This window comes from Myotis nattereri (genome assembly GCF_964212035.1).
Source record: "Myotis nattereri genome assembly, chromosome: 9".
NCBI classification, from domain to species: Eukaryota; Metazoa; Chordata; class Mammalia; order Chiroptera; family Vespertilionidae; genus Myotis; species Myotis nattereri.
This window is the reverse complement of record NC_138084.1, coordinates 66,844,936-66,858,316: the sequence shown is the minus strand read 5'-3', so window position 1 is coordinate 66,858,316 and position 13,381 is coordinate 66,844,936. Positions and strand designations below refer to the sequence as shown.

Genomic DNA, 13,381 nt, shown 5'->3' with positions numbered 1-13,381 from the left:
TAGTGAGCAAGGGGAAAGTGACAGAAAATGAGATTAAATACTATACAGGGCCATGTCAAAATCTGATAAGGAGCGGGTATATAGTTTTGCCTGGAATTTAGTAACATCCACACTGTCTGCTATGATGTACAAGATGTCAGAAGCCGGTCAATGTGGTTGAATGACATTGCTTGTGGCCACAAAGGAACTTAGCTAATACTGTCAAGTAACATAAGGAAATGAATAAAAAGAGTGGGTGGAAGTTATAATGAGCATGACCTAAGAATGACATTAAGCCTGCTGCAAAGTTATGAATTATAACATATACTAGAGACCCGGTGCACAAATTCATGCATGGGTGGGGTCCAGTGCACGAAATTCATGCACATTAAAAGGGAATTAATTAGAGGAAATATTTTAATATTGCGATTTCTCTATAAATAGAAGTGTTAGAGATGAAAGAAAATTAGTAAAATGTATATGAAAATCTCCCTTCTGTCAGAGTCTGTAGTGTGTGACGGGACCCAAAGTCAAGTCCCCGCCCACCCGCGCACACCTCAAAATCGCACGAGACTCAGACCCAGCTGGCCCCACCCACCTCAAGCCCCACAGGGTGGGGGCTTAGCCTCAGGTCCCCCAGCCACGACTCCAGGTGCGGCTTCAGGTCTCCTGGCCCAGCCTCAGGTAACCCCGTGCAGGGGCGGGGGGTGCAGCCTCAGGTCCCCTGGCCTATCCTATGTAATAAAGATCTAATATGCAAATGGTCATCACGCCCTCGTGCCCTCAGCCGAATTCGTGCACCAGTGGGGTCCCTTGGCCTGTCCTGCGGGATGGGGCCCAAACCAGTGCAGGCCAGACTGAGGGACTCCACTGGTGCACAGTTGGGGCTGGGGAGGGATGTGGGAGGTTAGCCAGCCTGGGAGGGACAGCAGGAGGGCTCCAGGGCGTGTCTGGCCCATCTTATTCAGTACTGATTGGCTGGACCCCAGCAGCAAGGGGTGGGGAACATCTTAAAGAAAGGGACCTAAACTATCCTATATAATAAATCAAATTTGCTAATATGCAAATCAAACGGCAGAATGACTGGTTGCTATGACGTGCACTAACCACCAGGGGGCAGACGCTCAATGCAGGAGCTGCCTCCAGCGGCCAGTGTGCTCCCACAGGAGGAGCGCCACTAAGCCATCAGTCGGACATCCCCAGAGGGCTCCTGGACTGCGAGAGGGTGCAGGCCGGGCTGAGGGACCCCCTCACCAAGTGCACAAATTTTGTGCACTGGGCCTCTAGTAATTCAATATTGAAGAGGTTTTAAGTTGGTCAGGAAGGAGCCTAGGAATGCCTAAATTATCCGATATCATAGAAATAAAAATATTAAGAATAAGAGTAATTCTGATTGCTTTATTAAAACATTTCTCACATAGTTCTTTACAAAAACACCATGTCTATACAAAGTCAACAAATATCAAAACCTTCCATGTATAGGACACTTATCAAAAAAGACAGAGGATCCATGTTCTTGGTTCTTAATACAACTCCAAAATATTTAAAATTCTGACAGGTTAATTAACAAATCTTAAATTTTACTTACAATTTCAATAGTGCTGAAATTTTGATTTAGTATTGTACTTGTAGTGCTATCCCTATTTTTTGTTCACAAGAAAAGAAGTATTTCATTTTCTTGCTATCTGAAATATGTTTATATGGTTTAGCTGTATGTTTGCATAAATATACTTGTGTAAAACAAAATTTTCCGAGTTGTAAATAAATTTAAAAAGTAAGGAAACTAAAGCAATATAAAAGTTAAAATTACAATACGTTTAACCCATAATGCCAAAATTTTGGATCATCTTCATGAAAGAAATGTACGAACTGTACCCTTGATTGTACCTCTACAAATAGGACATTTTCTTAGGGAAGGGGCACAATCTTTGCATACTACTAGATGGCCGCACGGGATAAACACTATGGAAACTTCTTTGTCCATGCACACTTTGCATGTTCTTTCTTCTTGCAGTCTCCTCAGTTGTTCTTCTATTGGTAAGTCTAAGAAGAGAAATAAATGTTTAATAAAAGGCAATTTGGTGCTTCTCTCCCAATGAAAAGCCAAGAAAATAAAAATAATGTTTCCTACTGGCTTAAATCATTAATACTATTTTACCTGAAACATTTTCTGTGGGAACATACTTTATGTCCTGTTGCACTAAGGAGGAAAAGAAAAAAGCATTACTAGGGCAAGTAAGGTCAGTATTTAGTCACAGAATATATATTTTTAAAGTAACAGTTTAGACTCCAGCCAAATGCTAGAAATAATTGTCATCATGTCAAGGCAACAAAAGTCTTTAGTCTTTTGTGCAATTAATAGTTTATATATTTGATTGGATTTTTTCAATAATCGCAATTATTAATAAGCATATTTTCCATGGATCTAGAAAGTTCTCAAAAGTAATTTTCTAGCACTCACCAAATAGACGCTGGTATAACGTGGGGTCATTTTCTTGTAGAGAGTTTCTGAATATGGTGGCTGCAAAATTTCCTTTTACTATAATAGTATCAATCAGTTCTCTTGCTTGCAGAGTTGTCTGCGTCTTCAGTCTAATAATATCATGTTCTTGTTCATGAATCACTCCCGCCATTAGCAGACTATCCAGGATTGGAACCACACAAGTCAAATGTTGAGAAAGTGCCATCCTATTCTTCCGGAGATATGACAGGTCATCTTTGTGAAAAAGAACACAAACATGTTCAATCTCTGTTCACAAACTTCCTTCCACACCTACACATATAACTGAATGAAAAAAAAAATGACCGTAATTCATAATCCGGCATTAAAGGTGATTGCTAGGTTTGGGGGTCCCCAGCCCCCTATGCCTAATAACAATGTTACGGACTAACACTTACTGAGCACTGTGGTAAGCCCTGAGAGTGTATTTATGCATTTCATCTTCACAACAGCCCCCTGAGGTAGATACTAGTATTTTAATTTAACAGATGAGAAAACAGGCACAATGTGGCAAGTAAATTACTTGAGGACACACAACTAGCAAAAGTCAAACCAAGGCAGTCTGGCATCATAATCTGTGCTCTCAACCATTTGGCAATACTGCTATAAAATACAATTTAGAACCTAATAAAATTGAAATTTCTATTTAACCTAGTCAAACTGGGGGGAAAAATAAGATAGTTAAAATGATAGAGTATTTTTCTTAAATTACATTTACGCATAAAATTCCTTTAAATTTCCATTGTAGGATGAAATTTTTAGTTATTTTCCTAAATTAGACATGATATTGCCATTACCTAAATATTGTGCAGTAAAAGGGGAATGAGGTTCAGAGCATTTTGAAAACTAAATGCTACTTGTCAATGACACATTCCTGTCATTTAGGATCACTGTATTCTCTGGGATCTAGATTTTTTTATCTACTGGTGAAATGTTTCCTATTTTGAAGCTCTGAAATTTTATTATCTTTTATTCTAAATTTAATAATTATCATATACTTTTACCATGATCCATAAAACCATTTCTATGAAGTAACTAGTAACAGAAGTTAGGTTGTCTAAAGAAGTATTTGGGAGAGATTTCCAGATTTTAGAAGCACTGACTTTGTCAAGTAAAAGGACACAAAAATAGAACAATGTAATAAATAATAAAATATAGGGTTTAGTAAAAAAGTCAAGGTTAGAGATATACATTTTCAAGATAATTGAAGCTCTGAGAATACATAAAAGCTCTGAGAATAAACCTAGAACAGTATCTGGCACAAGATCAATGCTCCAAAAATATAGATTGAACAAATGAACAACCAAGCCTTAGTAATTTAAAGAGCAATGGGAACAAAGAAGTAATAGAGGGGGAGAAGAATTAGAACTTAATGTATTCTGTTAAATTATCTATGTTAGAGAAATAGTGATATATTAAAAATTAAGATATAATTTACAACTTGATGTTGAAGTATATTAGTTTTTCAATCTAAGATTAATGTTTCTAATTTCATGTTATTTAACCTAATGTAATCAATTTTCTGAAGTTCTTAAGATGTCTAAAATTGGATTGCTAGTGGCTGTATGAAAAGTCTCATTTCAAAGTCATAGACTATATTCTGGCTTCTAAGGTGAAAATACTTTAAAGCAGCAGTTCTCAACCTGTGGGTCGCGACCCCTTTGGCGGTTGAACGACCCTTTCACAGGGGTCGCCTAAGACCATCCTGCATATCAGATATTTGCATTACGATTCATAACAGTAGCAACATTACAGTTATGAAGTAGCAATGAAAATAATTTTATAGTTGGGTCACAACATGAGGAACTGTATTTAAAGGGCCAGAAAGTTGAGAACCACTGCTTTAGAGGCATTTTATTCTCTTATTCTGAAAAAATATCCTTAATTTCCTCTTTATTTACACACCTGTCAAGAAATTACCCACTGTTCTCAGAAAATTTTAAAATAATCAGTAACCTAAATGGAGGTATTTTCATTCACTCACTCAAAGAACATTTCTTGAATGCAGACACTATGTGGGTAGTGTGGATATAATGTTGTGCCTGAGAAGGGATATTTTTGACAATGCATATTATTGTATACTAGAGGCCCGATGCATGAAATTCGTGCACAGGTAGGGTCCCTAGGCCTGGCCAGTGAATAGGGCCGATCGGGGCCTTCTGGCTGCCAGCGGGGGCCTTCCTTCTTTCCGCACTGCCCCCTGGTGGTCAGCGCGCATCATAGCAAGTGATAGAACTCCCAGTTGAACTCCCGCAGGGACACTTTGCATATTACTAGCCTTTTATATATATAGATTGTTGAATTGGGGTTATAGCTGGAGACTTTGTTGATTTTCTTCAGAGGAAACATGAGTATTTTATAGCTGGATGGCTTTAGACTCATGGAGTCTATAAACAACTGTGGAGATGAATGTTCTCTTCTTTGAGCAATTGTTCACTGATGACCAATAGCCAAACTGAGAAGACTACAGGAAGGACTTGCAGCCTGATCTTCACTTCATAATGAAAAAGAGAAATTGTGTAGGGTGGGCAAAGATGAACTTGGACTATTTTGCTGCTGAATTGGTGTGTAAGACTATAACTCACACTTTGGTAAATAAATAATGCTGTATTACTATAGTCTGATATGTTTGCCTGGGTTGGCCAGAAGGCAAAGCCACCTTAGTGGGCAAGAGTAGGTTTACTCAGGAATGGAGGAAACAATCTCACTGTCAATCATCCTGGGAAGAACTAGATCCCAGGTGGCCTTGGGAATAAGAATAAGGGGCAACCTCTTTTCTTCTTCTGGGCTTAGTGGATATTTGGGGACCTGAGCCTTGATTAGGGAAAACATGCTTTCCTGGTCATTAGTATAAACTGGCCAGAGCTATGCAGAGATAAACCAAAAGCTAGGAAGAGAGATTTGTGAGGATGAGCCATTTGTGCCATAGTGCTCTTGTGTTAGCCCTAAATCTCCAGGAAGAGCTTGTTAAAAGTTGCAGTCTGTTTTTAGTTCTGCTTGGGGAAGAGTGCCAAAGGAGAGGTCATCTCTTTGTCTAGGCCACAGTGATGGGAGCAATGAGAGCAACCAGTTGAGACCGGACATGCTCTGAGGAAGAGTTTTGGTAAAAGGCAATATTGTAAAGGCAACAGAGTAGCAGACAAAGCTAGTATGGAAGGACATGGGTAAGTTATCTCAAGAGAATGTGAAACAGTACCTATCTTAGGACTCCCCTAAATACTAGACGGACACTAGGAAGGGAAACTCAGCTCTTGTACAGGCAGGTAGGAGACTTCATCATAATTTGTACATTAATTTATAGTCATAGGCTAAAACATACTGTTATGCCGATATTAAAATTAGTAATTGTTACTGACCCATCCCAATTTAAAGCAAGCAACTGGCCTGGGGTTAAAAGCATGCCAAGAATTACATGCACAATCAACTACCCAGAATCCTAGCTAATAAAAAAAGATATGTAAATTAACCATCACTCTGCAACAAAGATGGCGGTGCCCATAGTGGCAGCGTCACCCCGGCAATGCGAGCCCAGCGTCTGCGCCCAATTGCGAAGAGAGAAGGGAGGGGAGGGGCCCCGGCCACACAGAGGGAGGGGTGGGGCCTTGGGCCAGAGGCCGGGGTGAGGGATGCTGGCGTCATTGCAGGCCAGACTGAGGGACTCCCCCACTACACCATGCACAAATTTCGTGCACAAGGCCTTCAGTAAAAATATAAATTAAGAAAAAGCAGGAGAAAAATGATCTCATTAAGTATATTCATTTTAATTTACTAAGCAATTAAAATATATTTTAATGTGAAGAAATTTTTCAGAATACTAATTATAAGAAAAATCTGATTGAATTGACTGTGAGTATATTTTCAATAACTTATATGCAGCAACATCAAATTCTTATGGAAATAGAGACTGTACTAACAAATATGTGTACCTGATTCTTCTTCCTCAGTTGCTCTTTCTTTCTCCTCTTCCCTTATTTCATCTTCAGCATAAAGTAAATCTAATACAAGATCACTGACGATTTTATAATTCTCCCCAGTTGTTAGAATTTTACTCTGAACTGTCTGTTTTACCAGCCTTCTACTGAAGCCCATGTCCAAGGCAGCTGTAACCACAGGTGTATTCATCATGACTGCATCTTCCGAATGGTTTTCTCCAGGTCCATAATGAATAACTATATGGAATAAAGAATTTAACACATATTGGGATAATCTGTATTTTTTAAATTAAAAGTTACTACAATTTCAAAAACATAAAGCCCAAGAAACATAAAGGTACTATTTTGTATTAACTTCGTTAAATTTAAAGTAATGATAAGTACGTTCAGTCACTAGAATAAGAATATGGAATATTGTATTCAGATACAAAATATGCATTACCCGGCATAACTATGAGTGTGAGAAGGCGGTGGAATGCTGGGGATCACCCCCAGCAGAACAGAGGTCCTTTTTTCCCATGTTGAATGGACAAATGAGCTTTCTAAATCAAATATGTTCCACATATTCCCGAAAGCGGCCATTGTCACCGCTCACCTTTATTACTGCAATGGTCTCTTTCAGTATTGCTCCCGTCTAGCTCATTCTCCACACTGCAGCCAGGGTGACATTTTCAAAACAGCAATCTGACTGTGTCACACTCCCTGAATTCCACCAACGATTCTGCTGTCCTTAGGATTGTGGCGTGTAAGGTCACACACCATCTCTGGACCCTGTTTACTTCTTCATCCTCACCGCTCGCCACTTGTTCATTTGCACAGTACACTCTTGCCCAGGAGCTGCAAACGGGTGGGTTTCTCACCATTTCCTCATTTGTAGTCTGTACTCTAGTCCAGAAGTCACAAATTCTGCCTGCAGTGCTGACTACTCTTACTGCTGACCTGATTCATTCATTTATCTGTTTGCAAGCCCTACTTCTGGCCATACGGAGTTTTGTTCAGTTCTTCAAATGTGCCTGTTCTCTTTTGTCACTGAAGTCTTTCTGCCTGGAATATTCTTTCTTCCCTTTGTCACTTGGTTAACTCCCTGTGATTCTATGATAAGACCAATACTTCCTCTCATCTGAAGCCTTTTCTGATCTTTCCTCAGGCACTCTCAGAGCACACTTAACCTTTCCCACCACATCCCTCTCTCCTATCTATGTATTTGTCTGTCTCCCTTTGCCTAGTAGCTCATGAGAACAGGAGTTATGTTTATCCTGTTGTCTAGCCTAACCTCAGAAGAGCAGATACACAATAAATATTCACTGACTTTAATTGAACACTAGATAGTAGAATAGAAGTGCTTGTTCCAATATAGGCTCTATCACCTTTTAGGTTTAAGGTGATGGACAGATCACATAACCTCTCTGAGCCTCGGAGTCCCTATTTGACAATAAATAATATTTTCTACCCTCTCCATTTCATGGAAAGAATATGTGAGCAAGCTAATGTTACAGTGCGTCTGTTCCCACCCTGGTCTGAGAACAAGGGTTAGGCTGGATGTATGTAGTTTGTTAAAACAACAGATGCTCAAGCCGTGCCCTTAGATAACTATGATTTAATTCAGTAGGTTTGAAATGGAGACTAGAAATCTGTAATATTTTTTAAAGTTCCTTAGGCAATTATGATATGCCCTAAAGTTTGAGAAATACCAGCTTAATGTATTTGAAAATGTACTGTAAATTATAAATCATACCACAAATATATGTATATTATAACTATTATCAAATTTCTATCATAACAGTACCAAGTGGTTCTATTTAAATGTGGCAATTATTATCATTGTACATACTTGGTAACTCTGCATTTTCATCTTCTGGATTCTCTGAAGTAGATAATAGCTACAGGGGGAAAAAGGTATATAATTAAAATATAAATCTTATCCTGTCCATTGCAACAAAAATAAATCAAGAGGCCTATTTTATTCAACTTACTGACTTATTTATTGGCAAAATAATTTTTATATCAAAAGCACTATTTTCAGCAGTAATTTCCTAAGCCATAAACTAATAGCATTTCTTTGGGTATGTGTGTGTATATATTAACATATAAATCCTATTTTTATTAAGGCAGCAGAAGGGCTAGATCTTTTCAAGTGATCTATGACAATCATTGTTTGCCTTTCATCCCAAATATCAGACATTTCCTGGATCACCCTTTGGGATAAGTTGGACCCTATATCAGTTCCATTTGCTATGCTTAGAAAGTGTTTGGTCCTCAACACTACCATATAAATTCTTTTTTAAAAATATATTTTTATTGATTTCAGAGAGGAAGGGAGAGGGAGTGGGAGAGAGAGACAGAAACATCAATGATGAGAGAGAATCACTGACTGGCTGCTTCCCGCATGCCTCACACTGGGGATGGAGCCTGCAACCTGGGCATGTGCTCTGACCGAGAATCAAACCAGGACTCGAACCGGGACGTCTTAGTTCATAGGTCGATGCTCAACCACTGAGCCACACTGGCTGGGCTATATAAATTCTTATTTGCTTTTCCAGGAAAATTAGAAAGAGGAATACAATTCTCTTTCTCAAATCTTTTTAAGAAAAATTAATATAGTAAACCATTATAATTCTACCATCCCCTCCACCCATTTTTTCCCCTCAAATTTTATTGCAACTTCCTTGGAAAAATGCTTAGAGAGAAATACAACTTAAATATTATTTTTCAGGAGGTTTCTAATTCTGAATCTGTTTTTATCCTAAAAATAGTACTCTAAGATCATGCTGGGTGTTCTAAAAAAAACTTTTTTTTTTTTTTTAATTCTTACCCAAGGACATCTTTTCCATTTATTTTTAGAGAGTGGGCGGGATGGAGAGAGGGGAAGAAAGAAGAAGAGAGAGGAGGATAAAAGGAGAGAGAGAGAGAGAGAAATATCGATGTCGATCGATGGAGGCAGGGATCGAACTTGCAACTTAGGTACATGCCCTTCCCTGGGAATCCAACTGGAGACCCTTAGGTGGGCGGGTGGGCACTCTAACCACTGAGCACACCGGCCAGGGCAGAAAATGTATTTTTAAAGCAAGTCTTGCCTTTGTAGTAAAATACTACTCTCTAATTATTATAAAATATTTTATCTGTGGTTAACCAACGATTAAAAAACTAATGAAGCCCCTACCTGTTCAAGTAGATGAGGATAACTGGCTTGAACGCGACTGATGAACTCTTGTCCTTTAACTCGTATCAAGTACTCACACCTAAAATGCAAACAGAATTAAGTTTGAGGAGTTATTTGAATCTGGCCGTTTGTAGACTGCTACACATTTTAAATTAACACAGATATGCATATAACCATTTGACTAATCATGCAGCATAGGAGAAGTGTTAAGAGACACTGCAGTCAAAGGCGAGATGATGTAAGCAAGAAGGCTGTAACTGGCAATACTGTTCATAAATTAGCTTTATATGCTTAAAAGATGAAACTATACAAAGGGGGACAAGAAGAAAGAATGAGGAAGCTAAACATTTTCTATTAAGTCAGATATTCACAAGTTTGACATTTCCTAGATAATACACATCCACTGTCAAATTTAAGTACAAAATTAATTCATGACACTACCAAAGCAAATTTACCGTTCTTTTTACATATTCACAAAAAGCAGCACTTTTTAAGACATCTATGTAAAGTATTCTTTATCCCTTCATAATTTTTGAAATCTGAAATATTTGGGGAGCACAATGTTGCTGCAAATGAAGATACAGTTTTATATTTTAAAAAAGCGTATGTAATGAAAAGTTAGGATATCAAGTTTAGTAATCACCATTAAATATACTAAAAGTTTTGACCATGAAAAATATAATTATAGCCACCTGATTTTAATAAAAAAAAAGGAGAGTGTAAACAAGTCTGGAATAATCAAAAGTATAAGACATGACAATAAAAAGCTAGGTAGTGATCAAAAAGCTAGCTGTGATGGGTATTCTGCTCTGTTTCTTTTTACCCATAGTACTTATTACCTTCCAACATGCTACATAACTTCTTTATTAAGGAGTTATGTAGCATGTAAAATCAGTATGAAACCATAAGTCTTGGTTTTGTCCCACTGAGTATTTTAAGTGCCTGGAACAATGCCTGGCAATAGATGGTTGATTAATATTATTGATGTTGAATGAATGAAAATATGTCCAAGATATAAAATTGATTGAAAAAAAGCCTCAAAACAATATATATAATATATAATTCATGTAGAAAAATTATATACATTTATCTATATACAGAGTGTCCCAAAACACTTCAACAGTTGATAGCTCAATTTTGAAAATGAAATGTGTTTTAATAAACACTGCTTTTATAATTATTCAAAGTGTATACATTTTGGGGGGACACCCTATATGTACATATGCGTAAAGAGATTTTGGAGGATGTTCACTAAAATGGTAGCTGTAGCCATCTTTAGGTTGTGAGTTCTGGGCATTTTAAATTTTTTGTCTCTGTACTTGTTTATAACATGTGATTTTGGTTTTATAATGAGCATATATTAAAATATATACTAATTATACAGAAAATCCTAAATTTATTTCTTCTTTGTCTTAAATTTCCATCAAAATATTTTAAGTAATTATTTTTCTAAGCAATGCATCCTAAATTTATTCACAAATGTATGTTTGAAACAAAGAATCAACTAATGGCTGACTACAAGGTAAACACATAGAACCCATCTCATAATAATCACACACATTTACAAAGAGAATTTCAAAACCATTACCTTGGAAACCATTTGGCATGTTGTACCCATGGGTCATCTCCAGATTCCCAACACCTCAGTCCACCATCACAGCAAAAGCATTTGACATCATCATTGTGACCTAAAATTGATGTTGGACCAAAACTTATAATTTGCCCACTGAAATGCATAAAACATTTTGAATTTTTTTAGATTAAGTTTCTTACCCATATAATAAAAACCTGCACTTGCAAGCTGCTTAGGATGAACTCCAACACTCGAGGGCCAGTTACAGAATGTTCTGAAACGGGCGGCCTGCGTCTGCATGCTCAGATTAGAAACACTGTATCTTGAAGTGTCTTGAGGCCGACTTTCTAAAAACGGGCAGTGGGGGAAATGTCTCAGGTGTTCCGACATAGCATCATCCTTTGGTTCCCAGTTGCTCAGTTTCCCACCACAGGCAAAGCAAGCCACTCTGTCTCCAGGTCCTATGTAGTAAAAACCTGCTTTTGCCAGATCGGTTGGCGACAGGAAGGTCAATGGCCACGTCTGGAAAGTAAGTAACCTGGCGTGTTCCGTATTCATTATACAGTGGTTGGGACTTCTCAGGGCAGACACATCGTGATTTGGTTCGGAGTTCACAGGACTTGAGGGGAAGCTGGAATAAGAGCCACTGAAATAACCACTGTTTTCCGAACTTGGAAATACTGAATGTGTGGAATTTGTTCCCGAAGAAGGCAAATTAAGCGGAGAGGTGGCTCCCGAAATGTTACCTGAGTTTAGTTTCTGAAGAAAGCCACAGCTAGGGTACAACTTTTTATGCTTTTCAATTGGTTTGTCTCCTTGTTTCCAGTTATCCAGCATCAGGCCACAGCAGAAGCATTTGACCTTGTCATTCACACCCGTGTAATAAAAACCAGCGCGAGCAAGACTCCTTTCGGACACAAGAACACCAGCGGGGAAAGTCGAGTACGTAGACATTCGGTATAGTTCACAGGAAAAGTCATATTTCATTTCAGACATGTTGGCGCTTTTCATCAGCTTTGATAAGAATTCGCTGTTTTCTACGAGGTTCATAAAGAAATGGATGGGGAGGAAAAGGGACTAGCCTTTCTCTAGGGAGGTAGTTTTGTGCATGGCTTTGATTTTTCTAGTTTTAGTTCTAGGTTGAACACCTAGAACGGAAATATTTTGTTCTTTTTTCTCCTCTGTCTTCAGGGTTTCAGCACAGCGAGATCAAAATCCTGCATTGACACATCTTAAGGAACAATTATGCATAACAGCACCTTTGTATGAGCATACAGTGTAAGCATGACGCCCTATAGTGCCTTGTGATGAAAATGCAGAGCCTTCTTCAGTGTAGAGAGCTTTGGGTCAGCAAGATGCCATTTCGTGTCGGGCACTTCACCAGCCAGGTCAGTGCACTAGAAGAACGCTTCAGTGACGTCCAGCCAGCCTAACGGTAAAACGTCTGACTCACACAGCTAGCTTGCTCCCGTGGTGGAAAGTTATGCTTGCTAAGTGCTCTACAGAAAATAAATATTCTAACTATGTTTGTTTTGCTTTATTTAGATTGTGAAATTTGGTGGGTGGGGCGGTAGAAAGCATAAGAGAAAAAGAATGCATACCATAGCTCACTGATTCTAAGATGCATGTTTTAATATCTGTTATAGAGAGGTATCTTAAAATTAATGCCATATCATATTTTAATTAGCAGCATTTTTATTTCTTAGAGGTACATAAAATTATGGTATACCTTATAACTGATGACATCTTAGATTCAATGACATATAGTATATCCCAAATCTTGCTCAGATTAAGTAATTTTTCTTCCTACAATCATTTTAATAAGGAGAACAAAGCAATCCAAACTTTTCTTCCAGATAGAGCTTAAGTCATAACAGAATTAACTGATACATCTTAAGGCATGGTTTTAAAATTTATTAAAGAATAATCATCGCTCATAAATAGTCAGGAACCTGGTTGCTTTGCAATAGCGATACCATTAGATCTTACTTGGCAAATTAGACATTCTATTTTATTTGCTCAATGGGTCTCCTAAATTCAGCTTCATGCTGTTGAGAGCCAACATCAAGTCTTCTACTCTGATAGTGGATTTAGTTTTAAGACAACCAAAAGTGCCAAGTCTATAGGCTAAGATGGATAGCCAAATACAAATATGGCGTGGTCAGAAAATATTCCACAGATAGCATACCTTGAACTGGAATTTATCAAGACAAACTAATAATAAATTTACTTTGTCA

The 13,381-nt window shown here is 38.0% G+C and overlaps 1 protein-coding gene and 1 long non-coding RNA gene across 2 annotated transcripts in view; one reads left to right on the top strand and one right to left on the bottom strand.

The window, feature by feature from the left end:
- LOC308524369 overlaps positions 1 to 12,475 on the top strand; it is a 22,481-nt gene extending 10,006 nt beyond the window's left edge. The window contains exons 2-3 of the long non-coding RNA XR_013996403.1: positions 11,971 to 12,086; positions 12,336 to 12,475. This is a non-coding gene — a long non-coding RNA (uncharacterized lncRNA). The remainder of the gene's footprint in view (positions 1 to 11,970; positions 12,087 to 12,335) is intronic.
- Positions 1,353 to 13,381, bottom strand: BIRC3 (baculoviral IAP repeat containing 3). Its single transcript, XM_081098755.1, has 8 exons — positions 11,345 to 13,381; positions 11,160 to 11,259; positions 9,572 to 9,650; positions 8,243 to 8,291; positions 6,406 to 6,648; positions 2,441 to 2,695; positions 2,138 to 2,179; positions 1,353 to 2,022 (listed from the first exon to the last, which is right to left on the bottom strand). Exons 1-8 carry the CDS (start codon positions 12,192 to 12,194, stop codon positions 1,829 to 1,831), a joined length of 1,812 nt encoding a protein of 603 aa, XP_080954881.1. The 5' UTR covers positions 12,195 to 13,381; the 3' UTR covers positions 1,353 to 1,828.